This window comes from Epinephelus lanceolatus, chromosome 24 (assembly GCF_041903045.1).
Source record: "Epinephelus lanceolatus isolate andai-2023 chromosome 24, ASM4190304v1, whole genome shotgun sequence".
NCBI classification, from domain to species: Eukaryota; Metazoa; Chordata; class Actinopteri; order Perciformes; family Serranidae; genus Epinephelus; species Epinephelus lanceolatus.
In genome coordinates this window covers 12,603,136-12,626,963 of record NC_135757.1, presented here as the reverse complement: position 1 = coordinate 12,626,963, position 23,828 = coordinate 12,603,136, and the positions used below count along the sequence as shown (strand labels likewise).

The 23,828-nt window shown below is 42.1% G+C and overlaps 1 protein-coding gene across 4 annotated transcripts in view; it reads left to right on the top strand.

Annotated features, from left to right (window-relative positions):
- zranb3 (zinc finger, RAN-binding domain containing 3) overlaps positions 1-23,828 on the top strand; it is an 86,307-nt gene that overhangs the window by 28,844 nt on the left and 33,635 nt on the right. For 3 of the 4 annotated variants that reach the window (XM_033615805.2, XM_033615807.2, XM_033615806.2), the window contains exons 8-14: positions 1,228-1,362; positions 5,597-5,716; positions 8,905-9,024; positions 9,697-9,876; positions 10,425-10,598; positions 11,846-12,326; positions 19,706-19,990. In XM_033615805.2, the coding sequence (XP_033471696.1) occupies positions 1,228-1,362; positions 5,597-5,716; positions 8,905-9,024; positions 9,697-9,876; positions 10,425-10,598; positions 11,846-12,326; positions 19,706-19,990 (1,495 nt within the window). The remainder of the gene's footprint in view (positions 1-1,227; positions 1,363-5,596; positions 5,717-8,904; positions 9,025-9,696; positions 9,877-10,424; positions 10,599-11,845; positions 12,327-19,705; positions 19,991-23,828) is intronic. The other variant, XM_033615809.2, reaches the window with a different exon arrangement.

Sequence of the window (23,828 nt, the reverse complement as noted above, 5' to 3'; positions counted from 1 at the left end):
AGCTGCTGCTGAGTGAAACATCAGAGAGGAAACATAAAGGAAACGCAGCTTTGTGCTCCTGCAATATGATACTATTTATTCATTCAGCTGTCCTTGACTTTGACGAGGTTTGAATCCACTGAAATGCTAATTATTTCACTAAATAGTGTAAAGCTTTCATGTTTCACCAGACGCTTTTCATTGTAGCAGTCCAGAATGTGCAAGTGCAAAAATGCAGTCGTGAAACTTGCTTTTATTATATGTGCGTGTGCTCGCATTAATAAGACGTCTCTCCTTTTCTCACCCTGTCTTTCCCTTTCTCTGTGACCCCCCCCCCGCCTCCCTGCACTCACTCATCATTATGTGTATGTATGTGCTTAATCACGCGCAGACCACCTCTTCCTTCAGCTTGCCATATGGTTCACAGTTTTGCATCGTTTGATATGCAGCGCTTAAAGAAAGTGTTCATTCCTGTGGAATTTTTACACATTTTATGGTGTTGCTGCCTGAATCCAGACAGCTGAAATTTGGAGTTGTGAACAAAAGGCACAAAATAACCTCTAATGACAAAGCGCTCTGAAGTTAGACAATTTAGAAAAAGTCAAGGGGGTTCTTCGGGAGCACTTGAGGTTATAGACACACTGGAGTTATTGCATGGAAATTGAATCAAACCCAAGCTTTGCAATTATTCCGTACAGCATGCTGTTCACATTTCTGCACAATATGCTGCATTGTACAAAATATTGAAACTTGCTGTTAATACACTATGTGTTTTTATGACAAACAGGGCTAACCTACATGCCAACAACAAACATCTTGTCTATGAGCAGGAGGTAGCATATGCTGCTCCTCACCACTGCGCTCCTCTTCGCTTTCCTCTCTTGCCTTAAATACTCCTCGCCAATCACCTTGAGAGCACACGAGGCGTCTTTGATTTATTGTACCGGCCCGGCTGCTTCTCCATCTTCGACCCCGGCTTGTCACAAGGCGGCTATAATTGGGAGATGCACATGACCCACCTAACACAGCAGCCCAGTCGGAGGGGGTGGCATCCTTGGGAATTCTCCATCTCTCTCTCTCTTTCGCTTTCCTCCCTCTTTCTTTCTTTCTCTTCCAGGGAAAGTAGGACACCCAGCAGCACCATTAATTGTTTTGCCCTTTATATCTCAAAAACAGCAGAGAGAGAGAAGGGTGGATGAAGAAATAAAGGACGCAGCCTCACTGTCTTTGCGCTCTCCTTGCTCGCAGGAGGCCTCGGCCAGCTTCGCAGACTGGGAGAGACTGATGAAGGGACTGGGGTCGGGGGTTGCTGCCATGGACAACCCCTTCACTCAAGTCATGAGTCTGGTCACACAGATGTACAAGCAAACAGCCATTGCCAAGGTAATAAAAGACCACACTACATCTTTTTTAACTCAGCCTGTGTCATAATACCGTATATCTTAAATGGGTAAGGCTGGTGATATTTTATATTCCTCTGAATCCTACTAATAAGTATTGTGAGTGTGTACAAAGCCTGATACCGTATTCCTCTGTGCCATGGAGCTCCATTGTTGTCCAAAAATGCATCAGTGAGCCACACTGCTGCACTGGGTGACATGTTCCTTCATTAGCATGAACACACACTGTAGTTTGCTTTGACTCAATCACACAAACACCATCCTGCTGCTGTAAATACTGACTAGAACACCAAATGTGTATCAATCCGCAGCTGAAAATAGTCCCCGACAAATGCACAGTTTCCTCCTGTTCATGTAGCTTTTGCTAAAATCCACTCCGCTCCCATTTAATTTAGCGAATTATGTGAAAATTAAAGTAAATCTATATATTTTTAAAGACCTTCCGTTGGAAGCTCAGAGCTGAGTGTTATAAACAGGGCAGGGAAATCAGAAAGTATTAAAAGGTGGACGAACACACTGTTGGTTTTGATCTTTTCATGGACTTTCAGGGACACCAACCTTATCCTTCAAACATCATAGTACTTTAATACCTGGATGCTGAGAGCGATATTTCATTTTAGAGCATTTGTACTTAATGCACTCAAACCTCTATTGCCGGTGAGCTGCAGTCAACATCCAACAGGAGCTGCTTTCACCGCTGGCCCTGCTCTGTCTTTTATCAACTCAGACAAGAAGAGAAAATGTTAACTTTGCAACAGCTCAGAAAAAGCAGCCTTGGTTTTCGTCTGACCACTATGCATTTTACATTTATTTAAGGCAGGACTTGAGAGCCCGTAAAAGCCTTGTGTCTTATGTGCCTGAAAACCGATTTAAAAAAAGGTCTTCATTTTGTAGCTCTGCTTTTAAAACGTGATTTTATAAATATATAATGTAACGTTCTGGGAAAAAGCTTATTATTTGCTTTCTTGCAGACAGTTTGATGAGAAGATCAACGCCACTTTCATGTCTGTATGCTGAATATGAAGCTAGAGCCAGCAGCTGGTTAGCTTAGCTTAGCATAAAGACTGGAAATAGAGAAACGATAAGCCTGCTTCTGCCCATAGAGCCAAACTAGCTAGCCAGGTATCAACTTTCCAGATATCTCCAACACTCAGCAACTCACATCAAAATAATCTAGATTGACAAATAGCACTACAGGTAAAAGGAAAAATATGCATTTTTGATTTTGGGGTGAACTGCCTCTTCAATGCATACATGCACATCATGTTTTTATTGATATTATTTAAAAAAAAAAATTATTAAACTTGGCTTAATTTGTTACAATTTTCCCTGATTTTATTAGTTATTAATACGTTAAAGAAATAATGATATCATTACTTAGGAACTAGATTTTTCCTCTGCTCTTTTTTTTGTTAAAGCTGTCCTGAGAATATCTCCCTGTGATGTCACACAGGGTAAACTGCATCTGGACATTAACTACTGGAATAAGAACATCTAACGCCAGACAACAAATGGAGCCAAAAAAGCAACAGACTCCCTCAATATTTATTTTTGAGTTAAAAGCAAAGCTTCCCCCAGCTCTACATAACCACACAAACTGTGAGAAAACAGACACCATCACATCATTAGCGCCATATTGCCATACTTTTCTAGATGGATGAAACTGTGCCCTACGGTTGAGCTTCCACAGGACACAGTTTAACCTTTTTGACTCCTCTGATAGCCAACAGTTAAATCATCAAACTACCCAGAACTGTTTAAATAGCTTAAAAATTGGCGAAATAATGCAATTTTTTATTCATTTTCATGTTTCAGGAAATGGTGAATTGATGGTACAGCATCATGTTCAGAGTGCTTAGCCGACCACTCAGTGGGATCTCATGGGAAAGCATTGCCATGGTAACAGAGCCTAATGGTCGCCAGTGAAAGCACTTAGACAAAGTAGGGAGTTATAACTGAGGTATTATTTAGTTGCGTCCAGCCTGGCATGATTACACCTTATCTCAAAGTTACACACCACACTAAAATAGCATCTCTGTGATGTTGTTGCTATGGAAACTCCGTTGGCTCTCAGTTTGAAGTGACATTTTTTTTAATGAGAGAGAAATAAGCAATGTGGGAAGGTGGCTTTATGCTCACAGAATGAGGAAGGTTGGGGTCAGAGCAACCAGTGTCGAGAATCTAACAAGCATTTACATTTCCTCCTCCTCAGTGGAAACATTTGTAAGACAGTATTACAGTTTGCAACCGCTGATCAGTTCCCCATCAATCTTAATGCTGTGAATATTGGCAGTTCCTTAGTCTCTGAAATTTGTAGTTGAGTAAACATTTCCAATAAATATAGTATCCCTTTCCAATCATCTGCCATGTTCAAGAGCTGGCATTTCTCTCAATTAGCCCGACGCCCTCAGCCATGAGGAGCGCAGCCTGGAGGTTAACGAAGACCGGAGATAACCACTGAATGCAATCATCGACACGCTACTCGCTCAGCCTGCCTGTGAGCTTGGATCTTTTCTGCGCTTGGCGTTGTTTGCTGATTGGATTTCTGCTCAGTTTAGCCTAACACTGGACCTCCTTTCATTACAAAGCCCCCCCCGCCCACTCACCCACCTCAAAGCCGATACTGCCGGCCCAGTCTCATTTCCTCTCCTATTGGTTTTTAGAGCCAGACACACTTTCTACTTCAGAAAAAAAAAATCGCGTTCTTTCTTCTTTTTTTGGATCATCAGGAGGGGTGGAATGGTGTGATAGATTCACACATCTATGTCACTCTGACGAGCATCATGGCCCCTGCCTGACTGCCAGTCCGCCTGGTGACGGAGCTGCCAAACGCCTTTGGGGTATTTTTATTGCTTTACTCGCCAAGCATCTGCTCCCAATTACCCAGAGAGGACAGCTCTGATGCTGGACTTTAAAGCGAGCTAACGGGCCGCTTCAGACAGCCGAGAAGTTTGTGCACTAATTAAACTCAGCGGAAGGAAGCCGGCGAAGCCAAGCCGTCAGTAATGAGGACCCCCCAGATCAGAACAGGGTCGGCAGGCCTGGCGGAGAGATTCATTATCAGGCGCATCGGCTAATTATCAGCAAGGCAAAACAGAGGTTCTCCCACCAGAGCAGGTGTGATGGCGGCAGAGGTTGTCAGGTTGCAGGAGGTGTGGAGATTATAGGGGTGGGATTCACACCATGGAGAAAGGCCTGTCTCCAAAACCGTCTAGTAAGGGCCCTGTTTGACTCAAATCAAAACTCAGTATTTCTCACTAGTTGGTGCTATTCTTGGCTGCTTTTTGGCCTGGGGCTCTGAAATGAGCCGAGCCCGGATGCTCAATGACACGCTCATACAGCACATCCACTACAGCTTTGCAGAAGGTAGCGGGAACGGCCACAGCCATCACAGTGTGATCGCTGGGCAGCAGCGCACAGTGAAATGATAGATACGGATACCTGCAGGGTACAGTTAACTCACTCGCACTTCTGCTGCTTTCTTTTTAAGATCGTTAGCTTCACACTGTCAATCAGGGTCAGGGACTTCAGCAGAAACAAGTGAGATCCTGATAAATTTGGACTGTGATGTTTTTGCAGCATTGTTACCATTTGACTTCATAAATAAAACAAGACTAACAGGTGGAGGGAAAAAAGGCATGAATAAAACAGTTATGAGAATAAACCAAACAAATAAGAATAAAATAGTTGAGGATTGAATTTTTTACTTACTGCAGCTGCCACTTTGATACACAACCAGCCAAATATATATTTTTTAAGGCCATGTGCAAGTCCTGTCAATATCTGAAATGTTATGAATGAAGCTTTGAACATCCAGTTAAACAGACCCCTAATCATAATACATCTACTGTGATGACATTTTAAAAAAAGCCCAACGTCTTTATTAAGTTGTTGGTAAGTGCTGAGAAATATCTGGTGTATCCAAAATCTGAAAATAAAGAGCACACATCAATCATATCTCCAAGTTGTGAGTTATTGATTTGCTCTCACTATCTGCGAGCTGACAAATGCGCCCTAGTCGCTCTGTGTGCTCTCTCCTTTTAAAGTCTGGATCCCTGGCATTCAATAGAGAATCGATCACACAGAAAGGATGCTGCGGTGATTAATTGACTTCTTCACTGATCTAGCCAATTCCTCTGTGTGTGGTCCACCAGTGAAGTGATGGATTCAGTAGCTCTCTTTCATCTGTGTCTATTTCTGTATGTGTGTGTGGCCAGGCGGGAGCTGTGAAGGACTACATTAAGATGATGCTGGAGGCAGAGCAGCTGAAGTTCCTGGTGTTCGCCCACCACCTCACCATGCTGCAGGCCTGCACCGAGGCCGCCATCGAGGCCAAGGTAACCTCGGGTGCTCTGCAAACAACTGGATCTTCTAAAACGCGTTAAAGGGATTCAAAACAGACTGCTGGTTCAAAATAAAGTTTTTATAGCTCCAGTTTATAAAAGCAAGGTTGACCTACACGGTTCTCCCTGTTTTACACCATATTTCCCAACAAAAGCGCACTACCATGAAAATGATTGGCCTCCCTACCCCCAACCTTTCAGATCTCAGTAAGAGCCATCACACACATGACACTTACCATGACACATGACCTGTGTTTGAACTCCCATTCTGGTTGCAGATGCAGGCTGCTAAGGCAGGTCTTTATAAGTCATCCTGTTCCATAGCAGCTCTGATCACAATCCCTGCTAATTACAGGGACATGCTTATCTATTTATGGATATATATTTGTACAGGTATAGATACGCATGGTACATTGATGCTGAGTGAACACCATGCAGCTGTCACTTTAACATCATGTCATGTAACCATTAATTTTCTTTCTTATTTTATCCATAATTTCAAAGCTTTTTCAGCTATTATCAGTCAGAAAACCAGCTTCCTGTGCACTCAGTTGTTGCAACAGAAAGCTTTAATCTGGTTTGCTCCAACTTCAAAGAGGTGGTCTGTGGTTGTACTGTATTATACTGTATTATTTACTGTAGTATGTACCATATGGATGTATAAATGCTCTTGAGGCATAGGCGATGCACACAATGGACCTTTTCCACCATATATCCGCTGATGAAAGACGTTGATAGAAGAAGATATAGAAAAAGAAAGGATCATAATAAGTGTAGTGCAGCAAACTAAAAAGAACGGCAAAGTAATCAGACGCACGAGACTATCTACTTCTCTAGCTAATTAGTTAAAAAAGCTACACAGGAGCTAGTTCGCTAACAAGCTATCGAGCCAACATCAATTTACATGTCTCTGCCTATCAGCATTTGAAGTATTTAATTGTCATTTTTTATGTGTCAGCACAATGGCGTAAAGGTCTTGGTATTTCATGAATAAAGCATATTTCTTTGTGTTTTATGTGCAAGAAAAGGTGAGTGAACACCATGCAGGTGTCAGCTTAACATCATGTCACCTAACCATTAATGTTCTTTCTTATTCCGTCCGTAATTTCAGAGCTTTTGTCAGTTATGATCAGTCAGAAAACCAGCTTCCTGTGCACTTAGCTGTTATAACACACTGCTCTTGGAAAAAAGCTTCAATCTGGTTGTCCCAGGGAAAAGAAAGAGATGGTTTAAAAAGTGCTGGAATTTGTGTTATCAATCACTTTGAAACAAGAGGGAGTACTGTTTCTCTGTGGTTTGTATTTCATTTTGGCACAAATGTTCATTTCTGTCATTTCCATTCACGATTTTTAAGTTTTTCGCAGCTGCAGAGACCTGAATTGCCCATTAGCAGTAACGTGGAAGCAGTAAATGTGCAGAATGTATTCATATTTTACTCTCCCTTCCTGGCTAACCAGAGGTAATTGGCCCCATACATAAGTTTTATTCTTTCATCTTCACTCCCGCTGTGTTTATAAGTCAAATCCCTGCTATATCTGTGATTAATTTAGACAGAGTACTGAGCACTAAGCTCACAAACACAGATGTTAGCAGTCTTGTATTATTTGTGTCTTCAACTTCTGTGCTCAGTTCAGGTGAGCAGTGAAATGCAGGTACACTGTTTAGATAATAAGCTAATTGTGTTTTGAAACACAGTCAAATAAGTTTATAATGAAGCATCTATCAAATAATCTATTAATCATCATCTAAATGAGCTCATTTTGTTCTCATGAAGAAAAGTCTTTTTTTCCCTCTCTCAGAAAGTAAACTTTACTTCCACAGCTAATCTCCCAAGGCATATTTCACAAGTCATCACAAGCAAACGATGTCTCTTAGTTCAGCGCGGCAACCTGTGAAAGAGTTCAAGTGTGTGGCTGCGTGTGTGTGTGTGCGTGTTTGTGTGTGACGCAGGGGTCGAGGAGGTGTCGTCGAATGTAATGCAGCGGCACGACGTGTGATAGCACATTCCTCGCTCACTCTCTGGTGCGTTCGCACTCACCAATTAACAGAGATGGGCTAAAAAAAGGAACGACAGGCAACACACTGCAACGAGAGGCTCGACAGAGACAACTCACATGACGTTATCGCCGCTTTTATGCTCCACACTTTCCCATTTCTCACTTGCCGTCAAACTGGTTGGAGGGTTTGTTTAATAAAGTTGCTTTAAACTAGTAAATATAGTATAACTCTGATGAAGCAGCGGTTTGATATTAGAATGTTTTGTGGCCTTGAGATGTTCAGACTTGATGGATGCTTTGTTTTTGTGAACACATTTCTTTGACCTTTATTTTTCTGGGAAAAGTCAAACAGACCTCTGTGTTCTTTCTCAGCGAGGTTCTGCTTTATATTCATGCAGTTACAGTTACATTCACATGTGGGAGCTGCACAGTACGAAAACACTCTCCTACTGTCGGCCACTGAGCAGCTCTGCAGGGCCGATGGACCCGAATCAAAAGAGTGCAGTGGCCACAGTGCATTAGCAGCTCAGTGAATGTCAAGTTCAGGTTTAATGAACATGCAGCCGCCGCTTTCTTTGTTTGGCGTTATAAAATGTTACAAAATATCCTGTTAATACTATTGCTCTCATTTTCTCTCAAAGAAGCTATTTTACCTGCTGTATCTAGTTCATTGCAGCTCTTATGAGGTATTCATTCACACATCTGTCATTGAAGTATCTCTGGTACAGGTTAATAAAATGCTCCCTGCCTTTAATGTTCCGGCACAACCTGCACCGGCTTTTCAGGTGCGGACAATGCTGTCCCTCCCGAACTGTGTGAACCTGTAGTTAATTCAATGGAATGTGCAAACAACCACACTTACATTATCTCCTCCAGTTATGCGCAGGTACATGAACTATGCTTTCAAGGCTGTCTGTGTTGTTGCCCTAAATCTAGGCAAATACACCTGAAAGTGTAACATGCAAGACTTGGTTAGTGTGGCCTTAAAACTTGGAATTATGTTGAAATATAAAGTGACACTATGTACATGTTGAAATGAGATATAACAGTCTTCCTATTACAAATGAAAAAATGCATGTCAGTGTATCTTTTAAGCTTTTCCCGTGTTTGATTGAAACAAATAATTGTAAAAACCAGCATTGCACGTGTTACAAATATTGTGTTGCCTTCCCTCTGTTGTCCCAGGCTGGTTATATCCGTATTGACGGCAGCGTCCCGTCCTCAGAGCGAATCCAGCTCGTCCACAAGTTCCAGAGTGACCCAGATACACGGGTGGCCATCCTTAGCATCCAGGCAGCCGGTCAGGTACTCACACACTCAAACATCATATGACATCATTTTGTATTTCACTTGAGATATACAGATACGATAGAGTGAAAACAGAAAACAGAAATCTGCTTTTCAAGTTGTTCCAATTCCCACCGTGTTCTGGGATTTCAAATTTCATTAGCAGAAATGTCTAAAGAGAATTGGTGCAAAATACTTTTTAATTGAATGAAACCTACAAACACTTTTTTTTTTGGTGCTGCTGTCTGGCACTTCTCTTGGCTGACATGAACCAGCACTGTACTTTTGTACTGCAACAGGCTAAATAGAGTCATTTGGTGCATATTAGTAATAATGATGACTGCTGCTGGTTGTGGTGAATCATAATCAAGGTTTGTGCAAGTGGAAATCAATGCTGAAAATGTGTTTCACTCTTAATAACAAACTTAATAAACTCATTGACATCAATTACTCAGGGTGACCGAATGTGTGCACAAATGTTACGCGTTCCAATCAAAGGAAGTAGGTGCTCGAAGCTCTTATATGGCAATTAGCTGCTTATATTCTGTTATTAAAAAGGATTTCGCCACATTACATTTCATAGGATGTGGGCTGGAGTGTTCCATTTGAGGTGGCTGAATGAGGTATTTTGTTCTAATTGGGATATTATTAGTGTATGTGTGTGTGTGTGTGTGTGTGTGTCCTCTCCAGGGTTTGACCTTCACGGCTGCCAGCCACGTGGTGTTTGCCGAGCTCTACTGGAACCCTGGCCAGATCAAGCAGGCAGAAGATCGAGCCCACCGCATCGGGCAGACGTCCTCGGTCAACGTGCACTACCTGATCGCCAAGGGCACCTTTGACACCATCCTGTGGTCCATGCTCAACAGGAAGGTACTGTGGGTGACGTGATGGCTCCACACGGGGAAAGATTTGTGCTAAGCCTTTAATTCATCACCACACATGTTTTATGTAAATGATGAATCACTAGAAACTGTCCAGCCTTGTCAGACATTTATGACAAGACATACCTAATTACTTCTACTCAATTTAATTGAATGTGATCTGACTTATAAATTCTTCTTGCATTTATCAGCTGATCCATGGAGAATTAAGTAACATCAAATATATCATATACAGCAAATGCACACATAGCCTTATTATCAGTGTTGCAGTATGTGTCTGTCTACTAAAAAACTGAGCTGTATGTACTGAATGCAGTCATGAACAAACGTGTGAAATTAATTTGCATGTGAGGATAGGCTATGGGGATTTGCATTAATAACCACAGATGTCAAGATTTGTAATTAAAGGTGAATTATTCCAACAATATTTTTGTCTGTGGCACCGCTCATTACGGAGCATGTGATGTGTGAAAGAAATGATTTGAACCAAAGAGAAACACAAAGAAAAGAGCACTGAGAGTCCATCATGTCCTCCAGGAAACGGTAACCGGCAGCACACTGAATGGCAGGAAGGAATATCTGAAGGCCGACGAGGGCGACAAGGACAAGTGGGAGTTCCTCAGTTTTGCCGACGCCTGGACGCCGAGCGAGATGGTGCTGCCACTAGAGGGAAACGCAGAGAATGTGAAAGATGACATGTTCTTCTCACATGTGAGTTCGTCAGAAACATCAGTAGGAAAGGATTGTTTTTGTTTTGTTTTTTTTGCCTTTTGTTCAGATCAGTTCTGAGATAATTAGAAAAGGAAGAGATTTATAATTTGACTGTTTTCTTTCTAATATTTCTATATTGTTTTCAACATATAAACACAGATGGCTCCACATCTGACTTAGACCCATGATATAGAATGTTATAACAGAAATTATAATATTTTGGTTGCCGTTATAGAGAAAGCTGCATACTGTAAAGAGACCTTGGGAAAAGAACCCTGTCACTCATATCAAGCGTTCTCTTGGCTCTAGCGATGTTGTCTGAGTGGAGCTTAATAAAGTACTTCAAAGGGGAAGAAGCCACATTGTGAATAATTGTATAGACCAAAAGTACTTAGAAATATTATAGTTTTTAAAATTAAAACGACATTGGGAGTGGAGTAATCATGGCTTTGTTGAGATTTGCTGTCCTAGCGTTTCAAGGCTTTTTTTAATAGACAGAGTTGAATGCAGTAATCAAGAAAGAACATAAGAGCTCATCTGTATTTAAATAATCATGAATACGTCAGAGGTTTGTGGGATTAAATATGTTTTAGTTTAAGAGTTTGTCAGTTTTTAGTTTTCTCTCATGCTCAAGCACACTTCCTAATACTAATATTACATGGTTTCCCCACATAATGGTTTTAAAAAACTCTGAAAATGGGAAATGAGGTGGATCTGGCCTCTGCCCCATGCACCACCACTGCTTGCACAAGGTTTCGCTCTCTACTGTCTCCAGTGCTGCCTGTGCTAGGTTGACCAGAGAGAGCGGTGTGCATCAAAATGGTTAGTGTTAGCACTGGAGGAAACGTGACAGAGATACAGTCAAACATGACTGAGCCTCAGTCAGACCCAGAATCAGATGAGGAGTTACTTTGCAACATTGACAAATTGGCAACTAGCGTATGTATCAGAATGCTAAGTGTAGTTCAGTTGTGTCTGTAGTGAGTCTGCAGACTTTCTGTGGCGATTTATTTTTGTCCTCAGGTAGTTTTCATCTTTATTTCCTGTGTTAGCAGAAAAGACCTTGACATCAAATAATGTTGTTTTGTATTTTTATCAAAGGCTAAAATTGTTGTCTTGTAATAAAAGCAAGATTTATGTCATGGATGCTCTGTTATTGTACAGGTGGACTGAAATCTGTCGTTTATGTAACAAACTTTATGCCGCACTGCCAAAAACTAACTTGAGCTTGCATCTTTTTTTCTTAGTTTGAGAAAGATAAGCAGCACGACATCCGTTCCTTCTTCTCCCCGAGCGCCAGCAAGGACAAGAAGAGGAAGAGAACAGAGGATGAAGAAACATCTCCCTCCATGTCCTCAGAGACGGCTGCGGCACCATCTGGCAGTGGAGCAAGCTCTGAGAAAGGAGAGGAGAAGAAAGAGAAGTGCCGCTCCCAAACCGCCGTTGCACACGACCAGGACTTCTCCCCTCAGCTGAAGAGGCTCCGGACGCCACAGCCCAGCCCGAGCCCAAGGTCCAGGCATGATGGGAAGCGGAGGTCGATGGCGGGGGGGATGGGCTCCGGCAGCCCTGGCGCCCTGGTCTCCTTCATGGCCCCGCGGAAGCTATCAGAGCCCGACCCTCCCAATGAAAAGTGGAGCTGTGGGGCCTGCACCTACTCCAACAGCAGCCTGTTGCCTTACTGTGAGATGTGCGAGTTCCCACGCTCCTCTTCTAGTGTCCAGTCAGGTAGGATTAACAAACCGGTCATGACAAATAGTCTGATCTGTCCATCCCTACTGTGTGTGTGTCTGTTTTATGTTCAACTGTTTGTTCTTTTATAAATACACAAACGTCATTTCACTGATTGCAAACTGGATTCCAGTAAGAAAAAGACAATAACACCATCATGTCTCACTTGAAATGAAGCACCTGAAGCTGAATCCATTCATTTCTTTATTTTCCTTCCTGTCAATATCAATCGTAGCAGTCTGTTGACATAATACTTTTGAACAGCATTACAGATTTCACCAGATGGAGATGCGTGATAGCGAAAGATGGAGGCAGGCTTGCCAGAGTCTGAAATAGCTCTGCTCGGAGAATATTCTCTCTCTCTCTCTCTCTCTCTTTCTCTCTCTCTCTCTCTCTCTCTCTCTCTCTCTCTCTCTCTCTGCAGATGACAAGGACACAGTATAATTCTCACCTGTCAAGCTGAGAGAGAGAGAGTGAACAGGCGCCTACTATTGCTGCAAACGTCTCGCACAAAGTTGGGAAAAGTTGAGCTGGCTCTAGCTGATATCTCTGACAGCCTATGATTGTATCTTGCAAAAGAGAGGGGAGGGAAGTCATTATGACCTGGCAGGCTGCAGGTCCATGCTCTTTAAATGTCTGAGATGCATCACATCGGGCTCACGGGGAAAAAAATAACCCTAAATTTGACGCAGTTTCAGCAGCAGTGATATTTAAGCAGCATTAGTTTTAGTGCTTCTTTTAATGCAGGATGTTCAGATGAATTTTATGGTTGTATTGATGTTAGAGTGCTGGTGATTTAAAGTCAGACAAACATATATCTACACACTGATCAAACTTTGTGTTGTTGCTTCTTATCCACTCTGATTCAGCTTCCTACTGAAAATCAGCTGAGAAAAATACTCCACCAACAGGTGGCAAAGATGCTTCATTAAACAAAAAGCCATGACAGGTTAAATGAAATAAGTGCTTTGTTTGCTTCATAAATACACAGCCTGTTCACATGGTGTACATACACTTTCATGTGTAATTCTGAAATCAAAATACCTGTGGGAGGATTGATTTATTCACCAAGTTTCATTTACTTGCCTTTAAAATGTTTAGTGCAGGTAGGCGTGGTTTCTGCAAGGCTATCTGTCCACCGCTGCTTCCAGCCCGTATGCTAGTGGATAGAGCAGGCACCCCATGTACAAGGCTGTTGCCGCAGCAGCCCAGGTTCAAGTCCAGCCTGTGGCCCTTTGCTGCATGTCATCCCCTCTCTCTCTCTCTCCCTTTCACACTTGACTGTCCTGTCCATTAAAGGCAAAATGCTCCAAAAAATCACATATCTTAAAACAACAACAACAAAAAAAAAAAAACAATCTGAGCCTGTCAGTGGCAAACACAAGCACTTAAAGTTGACGTAAATCGACAGCGCCAACTGAACCCTGAGCACCTATTTTCCCAAACATGGGAAAATGGGTTCTGGGTTGAAAGATCATGTTTTTTTAATGTGCAGAAAGCCACACAGTAACTCTTCAGCATGTGCCAAATGCTTTGTTTTCCCCTGTTTTGTGGTGTTCCCATAAATACCCACAGTATCTATAAGTGTATGTCCCAAAATGTTGAATTGCTCCTTTAAAAACATCATGTTTTATGACTACTCATCACCACAACTAGTCCTAATAGTTGAAGACCGGAAGGAAAACACTCAGCAATTAACAGCTGTACTTGAAGTGGATTCAAGCTATCAGAATGCAAAGATACTAAGAAGACTCATGAGTAAATGACCTCAGTTTGAGCCTTAGGGAAACACTGTGAACAGATCCTTTTCCTCTGCTGCCTGACCAATTGCTGGCTTTTATATTTCTTAACAACATCAGACTTTTGTTGTCAGAGCAAAGAAATAAGCCATAAGAATGATTTAAACAAAGTCATGACAGGACATTGTTGGAAATGTTGATTTAATAAAGGCCCTAACGTGAGCGACACATCCCAAATGAAGATCTACATTGCATAAGAATGATATATTTTACATAAAAGTAATTGTCCCTAACTATGGAGAAAGACAGACAGATAGACAGATGTGCATGAATCTCTCAATCAAGATGATTATTTTTGCTGTAAACACATATACAGTACATATGCATTATCCAGTATTACATTCAGTTCTTCACGTATCTGCATTAATGATGCTCTAGCCTCAATATGCTAATATAGGATCTATATTTAGTATAAGTATAGAATAAATATTGGCCATGCCGGAGGTTTGTTTGCAGCTCAGTCCATTGGAAGTGAGGATGGTGCACTTAAAACACACACAGTTCAAACAAGCTGTACCTCAGCCTTTGAGCATCAGCGAAAACACACACCCACACACTCACCCACACACACACATATCTTTTAACAGAATTCACCCCCCATTTCATTCTCAGCTGCAGCAGATGCTTGATAACTATTCAGCAATCACACTCTCTTCTTTGTCACAAGCGCCACTCTGCATTCACAGCAGCAGGCTGTGTCAGCTCGCTAGACGGGGAATTTAACAACCTGCTAAATTTGTAAATGACAGACTCTGCTGAGAAATAACAACTGTATTTATGGAGATATCTCTCAACTTGGCACTGCAATCCTCAGCTCGTGGAAATGTAAGAAAATAATCAGGTCAGAGCTATGGTATGACATGAGAGATGGTATCCCTTCAAGAGCAACAATTTCTCACAATGACAAAAAAGAAAGTTGTGACACTGTCTCACAAGTTGTGTCAGTGGTATTAAGACATGTTGCAGAGAATCACAGAATACTGACACATGATGCAACGACATCAGGGCTTCATATTCAAAGTAAAGGAACAGAAGAAGCATCATTTGGCTTTCACTGTCTGTGGATTTAAGCAGCGTGGCAAAAATACAGCAAGACAGCAGCTGTAGAGGAAGAATAGTCAGCATACAGACGGATATTGGTCTGTTGTACCATGAGGTGTTTGTACCAGAATAAAATGTACCAGAATGTTACAGAACGAGGTACATGACATAAAGAATTTTATTACTTAATAGGAAGCATTGAAGCTTGATGTAAATGCGCACACATTTTGCAGTGATAAGATTTGTAAATTTACGACTCAAAATCGATAAAAAGTTTTGGGTTTTTTTGTGTAAATGTGTCTTTCAATTTCACACAAACGTAAAATGAACAGCATCTCATTTCCACCCATCCACCGTGGATTTTATTGGTTGAATTTAAAATGGTTGCTTTTAGATTTTATCAAGTGTAGCTAACTGACCGTAACTGATTAACACTAAGTCTGTAAGTTTTTTGAAAACGCCTTCTCCGGCTGTCTTTTTACAGTTTCTATCTGACTCTTTTTTAAAATGAGAAGCCTGTGAAAGGGTCCTAAGTATGCACCTGACTGATGCATGTCATGCTAAAAGACTTACGCAAGGTTTATGCTTCTGTGCACCTACAACGCAGAGGGCTTTGCAGAGGCGTTGCATCCCTCTGCAACCGACGCAGAGACACGACGTGCACCTCCAGAAAGTTGTAACCATGCGTCGAGGCAACGCATACCCAACGCAGACCGCAAGAGCTATGATTGGTCCTTCAAACTACATAATTTCCGGCATTTCGCTAGGTTTCACTTCCTGCTGCAGTACTACAACACTGCCTCGAGTCATTCAACGAATGAACAGACCATTGGTGCAGTCGCCTCTCTCTCTTCGTCGTGGTGGTAACATTTGTAATAAGAGCATTTGTTGTTCAATGATCATTTTGAGCTCCAGCAGCAGTCTTTCTCTCTCGGTCACCATGTTCACTGTGACTAGAGCAAAGCCGGAAGATAAACAAACGATGAACAAGCAACGACCATAGACGTCACAGAGTCTAGCTAGGTATATAAAAGAACACCGCGCCTCCAAGCACTTTGGCGGGGAAGTGCATAGCGACATAGACCAACAAGACGCAGAACTATAGGCACACAGCAACTGCGGATCAACTGCGTGCATGTTGTGTCGAGTGTACGCAGAAGCATAAAGAAACTTTTAGGCTAAAGCTACAAGTCCCAGGCGAAAGTTAGCATTTGCACAAGTTGATTAAACATGCTGTAGTTGATGCTTTATCTTTACCATACCAGAAAAAGAGCAGGATGGAGACGCTAACGTTAGCCCAAACTTTTTCTACTGTAGTCAGCCAATTATTGTGTCTTAGCCTTGAAAGCAATGCTAGGTTGCTACTGTAAGTAGCTACTTAGCCAGGCATGCTGACGTCTAATAAAGCTGACATTATAGCAGATAAACACACTGTTTAATCATTTCCTAACACTTGTGTGCTTGTGTTTTGCCTTTTGAAATGCTACATAAAAAATGTTCCCCAGATTTTTTATATTGTACATAGAGTATTGCTCCAACTAGTCCCATGGACACCCCTTTGTCATGATGAGACAAAGTGGTTGTGTAGCTGCAATTAAACAATTGGTGTTTGGTCAAGGGGTTTAGCAAATGGTAAATTTTATATTGAAGTTTCTGGCACTCTTTGCTTTATCCGTTCAACCTTGGTGGCTATCACTTCTCATTTTTACCACAGGAAATTATTTCCTGTGCAGCAGGGAGGGGAACTTCCCAAATTACAAAAGCTTTCATTAATTGGACACAAATTGAATCACTGTTGTGCTATATCGCCAGTAATCAAGAGCTGTTTTTAATCAAACTGTCATGCATTATAACCTCTGTTATGTGACAGGGTTTGACATCTCAGGTGGGCTAGTCTGAACAGTTTCCTGAAGTTCATTTAGCACCAGTAAACAAGTCAGCTTCTCTTCAACCATTTTGAGGTTGAATCAGGGCTGTTGAGCTCCTGTGTTTGCAGCTTTTTGAGGCCGAGAGCGTGGGCATGGTTCAGTCCTTCAGCTCTTTCACCGGTAGACCAACAATTTGTCTCTCAGCACCCGCTGTGAGAGAGTATACAGGAAGAGGGCAATTTGGTTATCTCTTGGCTCTCTACACCTCTCAGCTAGCACTCTATCCTTGTCCTGATGTTTTTGGGACTGATTTTTAGCATTTAAAGGTCGACTCCATCTGGGGTTTTTTTCCGGGTTTTTCAAATGAAAACGCCCACTCAGCTGTAAGCAAAAAGCAGTGACGTAGAACTGATAATTATAATAATAATAACTGAAAAGGTTAGTTCAGATTTTTGAAGTGGAGACTTTTGTCTTATATATAGACATGCAATATTTCCACCGCTTTACCTTGCTGTCAGACGTTTCCAACAGGCAACTGAAGCTGTTATATTGCTCTCTTCAAAGCCACCAAACTCCTCTGACAAAAACAGTAATTTTACTTCACAGAACACAGGAGTTGCTGGTCTGTCTCAATCGGTTGGTTTATTAGTCTTATTTTGTGACTTTCAGAGCCAAACTAACATGGCGTCCACAGCAGCACGTTGCCTAGCTTCTGTGCCAGTTTGGGGATTTGAAGAATATAGATAATTTGGACACAATTCTCAAAGAAGGCTTTGCCCAGGCACAGAGGCACATTGGTCGGGTTATGAGGTTTATATGCAGCAGATCGGGGGGCTCAGGAGATAAGCATTTTGATACTTAAACTTATGTACTTACAACCAAAAAAAAAAATAAAATGGAAAACAAATAATGGACCCGCCCTTTAAAAAAAAATCCAGTCTAATCTTTAACTGTTTGATATTACACAGCATTTGAAAACCAAGTACTTTTCTTTGATACTTTTTTGCCACAGACTGCAGCTGTTTCACTCCCTGCAGACTGCAATAAAAGCTTTTCCTGCTTTATTCAACTACTGGAGTGTGTTATTTTTCATAAGCTCATGCCGTTGGCTCACGTGAAGGATCACATGCTTTTCAAATGTGTTTGTGTGTAGTAGTATGTTTGTGTGCCTGGATTCGAGACTCAATTTTGGAGCCTTATCAAGCCACTACAGACATAATGGGGCCCTGATTGGGGGGAAAACAAGTGGGTTGACTGGTAAAGTCAAGGCACGGCCCTGTAGGATTTCCCCGTTAACATCTTCCTCAGTGGGGACAGCTTAACACAAATTGAGCCGTCTCTGTGCGGTCTCGCTCGGCTTGTTAGCGAAGGGGGGCAGCGGTGGGGCCAGGAGCCCGGAGACTCAGATGACATTTGAGGGAGCCGACTAGAGGCTGGCCTTTTGAAGAAACAAGCCACAGAGAGGCAGGATCACTAATTAGCCCTCTGCGTCCCTGAGTCTCACAACTTACTGTCTTGTTAGATTTCACACCTCAAGTTCAACAAATAATGTGAAAGGATATGATTTAAATTTAACTAGGAAAGTAGGGAGAGAAAATTGTACAGCACTTCCCTGAAAGAAGTTCTGTTCAGACTGAAAGTGACATTTACAAGTGGTTATAAATAATTGTTTTCTTGCCTTTAGCAGCGACTCTGTCTGTTAGTTTTACCTTGATAACAAACATCAGTACCACCAAAGCTTCAGCTGCGCCTCAGAACATAACTTAAAAGTAAAATTTTAAATAATGTGGAGTATGAATGGCAATGGCATAATCCTTGCATTCATTAACATTTTTGTGGCTTAGATTTCTGCTTGACCTTCACAGAATTACTGCATTCAGTATGAATGAAACTCACATGAATGGTTTAAGAGCAGAACAAGCTTGGTAGCGAATCTACAAGGAGCTGTAAGCGGATTCTTTAAAGCGAGATCTGCGATTGGCATGCCGCCATTATCAGCTGTTTGAATACCGCTCACAGCGCCCGGCTGGTGCGGCGCACAGATGCAGCAATCGCTGACAATTATTTTGTTTAGGTTTAATTGCACACGATGCAGGCGGGCAATTAACAAAACAATGTGACATGAACATAATTCATTCTCCCTGCAAATTATATTGACTGTTTGATCCGGGAGCTGGTGGAAGGGGGGGTGGCAGGTGTTCTCTGCTCCACTGCTGATGTGCTGCTGAGCAAGACTAAAATGTCCTCAGCTGTGCAGACCTTCAGTCAGTGATCAGTTTGAGTAATAAGCCAGCTACATAGAATAGATGATGGTTTTAAAAAACACACATTATATTATTATATTTGCACTGTTAATACATGTAAAAATGTACATCCTCTTAAACGAGTTGGGTGTGTTTATATATTCCACTACATCCCTGCTTATGTCGATCTATATTACACAATCACATCTTCTGAAATTGTCAGTAAAGGACTTATGATAGCTAATAACACCACTAATGAGCCATATTGAGTTTTACTTTCATGTCAGCAGTCATTTTGTCACACTCTTCAGTTGATGGATATCTCGCCAGGGAATGAAACTCTTCAAAGTCTGATTACACTGTGCAACTCGGCCAATAAAGTAATCTTCATCTCTCTCTCCCTCCCTCTTTCTCTGCTGGCTCAGAGCCACCCAGGCCTCAGCAACCCCCCTCGACTGAGTGGGACCAGGCATGTGTCGTCCTCTCCAGCTCCGACAGCGAGCCGGAGCTCAGCCGGGGAAAAGACCAGACTCCAAAATCGCGCAAAGACAAACAGAGCAAGGAGGAGGATGAGCCTCCGAAAGACAAACAGAAACTAGGAGAAGCAGAGGAGGAGGACAAGCGGCAGCTCAAAGGCAAACAATCAGCGGGAGAGCGAGGCGACAACGTCGCTGGTGGTGGCGGCTGCCTCCCCCCCGACCACACACAGGGTAATCCCACCTGCAATCTTCTCCTTTTCATATCTAGGGAAATTGGCTGGCGCCGCATTGTCACCTGCCCATATAATGCTGTTTAATATCATCACTTCAAACCAATAAGGGACTATATCTCATTCCATATGGGGCTGGGCATTATTATTCTTACTATTATTAGTATCTAGTTGGAGATATTGCCTATTTCTGCACTCAGTAAGCTACAGGAGATATTGAGTAAAACTTATCTCCAGAGTGCAGCTTGTTGAAGCAAGAGCACCAAAATACACACAAGGTTTGGGGTTCAGTCACTGTCCAGTAGGCAACTGATGAGCCTCTGATTGGCTGTTTTTTAATAAAGTGGACTGAGGTCTAATTACATAAAAGGGACAAGTTCCCTCCCGACACCAACTTACCCTTGAAACACAACCTGCTTTCCCCGTCCACTCTGGTTATATGTGCACATGTCTGCAAGTCTCTGAGGGATGTGAGGAAACAAATTCCCAATTACACAGTGTGTAATATTGCAAATTAAGACCTCTGTGTTCAAGTACTTGTGTCTCAAAGGGATACGCAATGCAATAAATTGCGCTAATTACAAAGAACTAATTACATCGTGTGCAATATGAAGTGCTCTAAAAAAATTGCCAGACTAGCAGAGTCTAAGAAAAGCCGGTGACCTGGGTGTTGCCTCTGAAAGCACGCAGACATTTTGGGTCAGAGTTATTGAGGGATGAAACCGAGCTGATGGCAGTTCAGGGCTGTTCTTAAAGCTTCTTTGTGAAATACTTAACATAGGAAGGAATATTGCACGAGCCATTTAGGTTTTAACAGGCAAGCCATCAACCCCTATTACCCTTTCATATCTTAAGATCAGTGTGCAACAACTTGGCAGATTCCTTTCCTTTCCAAGCCACACACACACACACACACACACACACACACTGACATCTATTAGTGGCCAGAGATTGTCGAGTGGTTAATTTCCCTTCTCTGTAGCTACCTGTGCCCCCCAATGGTCTCGGATTGAATCCCACCGCAACTTCCCCCGCAGTGCCTTCTGCACTCTGTGTCCCCCCCTCTACTCTCAGGCGAAGAAATACTAAAGGTGAGTGAAAGGCCCGCTTTCCTTTTTGAAAAACACCTCTATTTAGACCGACTCTTGGGGAGAGATAAAAGCCTCACTGTCGATCAGAAATGGCAGCACTAAAGAGACACTGCTGGATGCCAACTTGGCCCCCCACCTCCTCTGTGGACATGTGCTTTTCCCTGGAGACAACTAATATCTATTGGTCTTCCTGTTGTCTATTTATCTATCTGAGAGTCTATATGTTTATCAGTCTAGCTATCTTTTTATTTTAAGATAATATTTTGACAGTGAGAGGTAGACAGGAAAGACAGAGGGGATGACATGTTGCAAAGGCCCCGGGCCGCTGCGTAAGGTGGTACAGATGGCACATGCTCTACCCAGTGCGATAGGCTCCCCCATCAGTTTACTTTTCTGTTGTTTATTTTTCTCTCCATATAGCCAGCTAGCTAATTGTCTGTCTTTCTGTTGTCTGTTTGACCATCTCCGTAGCTAGCTAGCTAACTGGCCTTCTGTCGTCTGTTTATCTGTCTATATTTGTCTGGCTATCCAGCTACCTAACTAGATCGTAAGCCTGTTTATCTATTTTTCTGTCTAATAGCCAGCAAGCTATATATTAACACCTGCAAACATCTGGCTTTAATATGTAATGGGAAAGGTTACAATCGGCAGTCCCATCCAGGTCAAGTGACTCTGCAGAAGTCACAGGTACTTACCGGCTCACCCCCACAAAATACCGTTCGTCCCCGTCCAAGCAGCGGTCGAAAATCAATCCAAATTAGTCTGCACTGAGTTTGAAAGAGTAAGAGATATGATAAAAGAAGTAACCACTACTGTTTTTTACTGTTTACCAACCTGTTTCCCAGCCGGTCCATGACGCAGAATGGGACACAACAGTAAAAAAAGAAAAGAAAGAAAGGCATGCTCGTCTGCTGCAGAGCCATGTACACTGCTCTAGATTTCTGCCAATTGAAAAGGACTCTCTCGCCTATTTTTAGCTGGCTTTTACCATTTTTAAAAAAACAGAAACGCACAAACTTTAATTCTATTGATCTATCTATCTGTCTATCTGTCTGTATGCACATCCATCCCATTGGTGGTGAGACTGTTTGCTAGTTACATGCCATTGCCAGTCTGTCTCTGGCAGCGTGGGTTTAGTATGAAACACAGTGGTTGTCCAATAAAAGTGACCTATGGGGTCAGGAGCAGTGCCTAATGATTTTCCTCTACCTGCCTGTGGTTTTAGAAGGCAAACCGCAGAGCTGTCGGCCGCCCCCACCTCTCTTGATTGCTCTGAGATTACTTTCCTCACAGCACAGACAGGCAATCACTCCTCCTCCACCTCTCTCTCTCTCTCTCTCTCTCTCTCTCTCTCTCTCTCTCTCCTTACTGTCTGTCGCCTCATCTATCTGCATGACCCAAACATTTCAACATGTATACATGTTTGTTTGGATGTTAGTTCAAACGTTGCAGCAGCAGCATGCACTGCATCAAACCTCTTCATACTTAAAATGTGCATTTGGAATTTTTTTTTATATATATATATATATCTATATCTTTTGTTTCGATCCTGCAGAAGATGAGATGACTCAGTCCAATTAGGCGTTGTTTTCTTTCTCTCGCAGTAAAATAACAGATAAATCCCTTGGGGTGTTTTGAAGGCACTGTTCATACTGTGTAAGTGACAGTCTAATAAGACGGCTTTGTAAGATGAATTGCCCCCATCGTATAAATGGCCCACTTAATGCAGCTGGCGCGTTCTGCCACTGCAAACACGGGAAGGGGGGGAAAAAAACTGCTTACAACAAATATAGGGTGCACATTGCAGAGCTGCTAGGTTTCATTACAGATGTAGAGGGATAGATAGATGGGATTTTGTGAAACGCTAGTGTCCTAAAGATGTTTTGGCTCTAGGTTTGTGGCGCTGCACAATGCTTTTGCCTGGTCGTCTCGATATTTTCAGACACAAAGTGGCCCATTCCAGCTGAAGCCAGGGTGAGATCAGAACAGCGTGTACCAGACCCTAGGAAATTGCACCTATGAGGGCGGCAACCATAAAAATGAAAGATATGGACATTGTACAGGATAGGTCAAGGAGAGGGAATGACTTAACGGGATGATCTCACCTTTAAACAAAAAAAGTTTCAGCATCAAATTGCACTAAAATTTTTACACAGATTAGTGGTGGACTGTAACTACTGTAAATTCTCAAATTAAAGCAGACGTCGCAGCCATCTGTGCAGGCACTGCTGAGACGGTAGCTTAGTAATGATCATAAAAATGGCAAAGTAGAAGTAATTGAAATGAATTAGTGGATGACAGCAGTATTTGTGTTAAAATGACAAACTAGGAGCAGCCATATCTGTTGTTCTAAAGCCGAAATATAGTTGACACTGAATTTATCAAGACAGCTGGTAAAATAGAAAGGCCTGTCTTTAGTAAGACAATAAACCAAAGGCATGAGTCTTTAGCACAGTTTTGATGTACTTTTACTGTACTAGAGTTTTCCCATTTTGGGCTACTTTAAACAACACTGCCATTTTGTGTCTAAAGGTGTACTTGTACTTTTGTTATTTATATAATTTTGCTAGTACTGTATCTTTTAATGGGGTCCTATTATGCTCCTCCTTATTTTCCATCATATATATAATGTTACAATGTCGTATGTTCAAATTAAACACTGCAAACGTTTCAAATAATGAGGTAAACATATGTAAAAGTAAATCCTGTTCGCAAAAACCTTAGGCTTCAAAATGTTCTCCACACTCT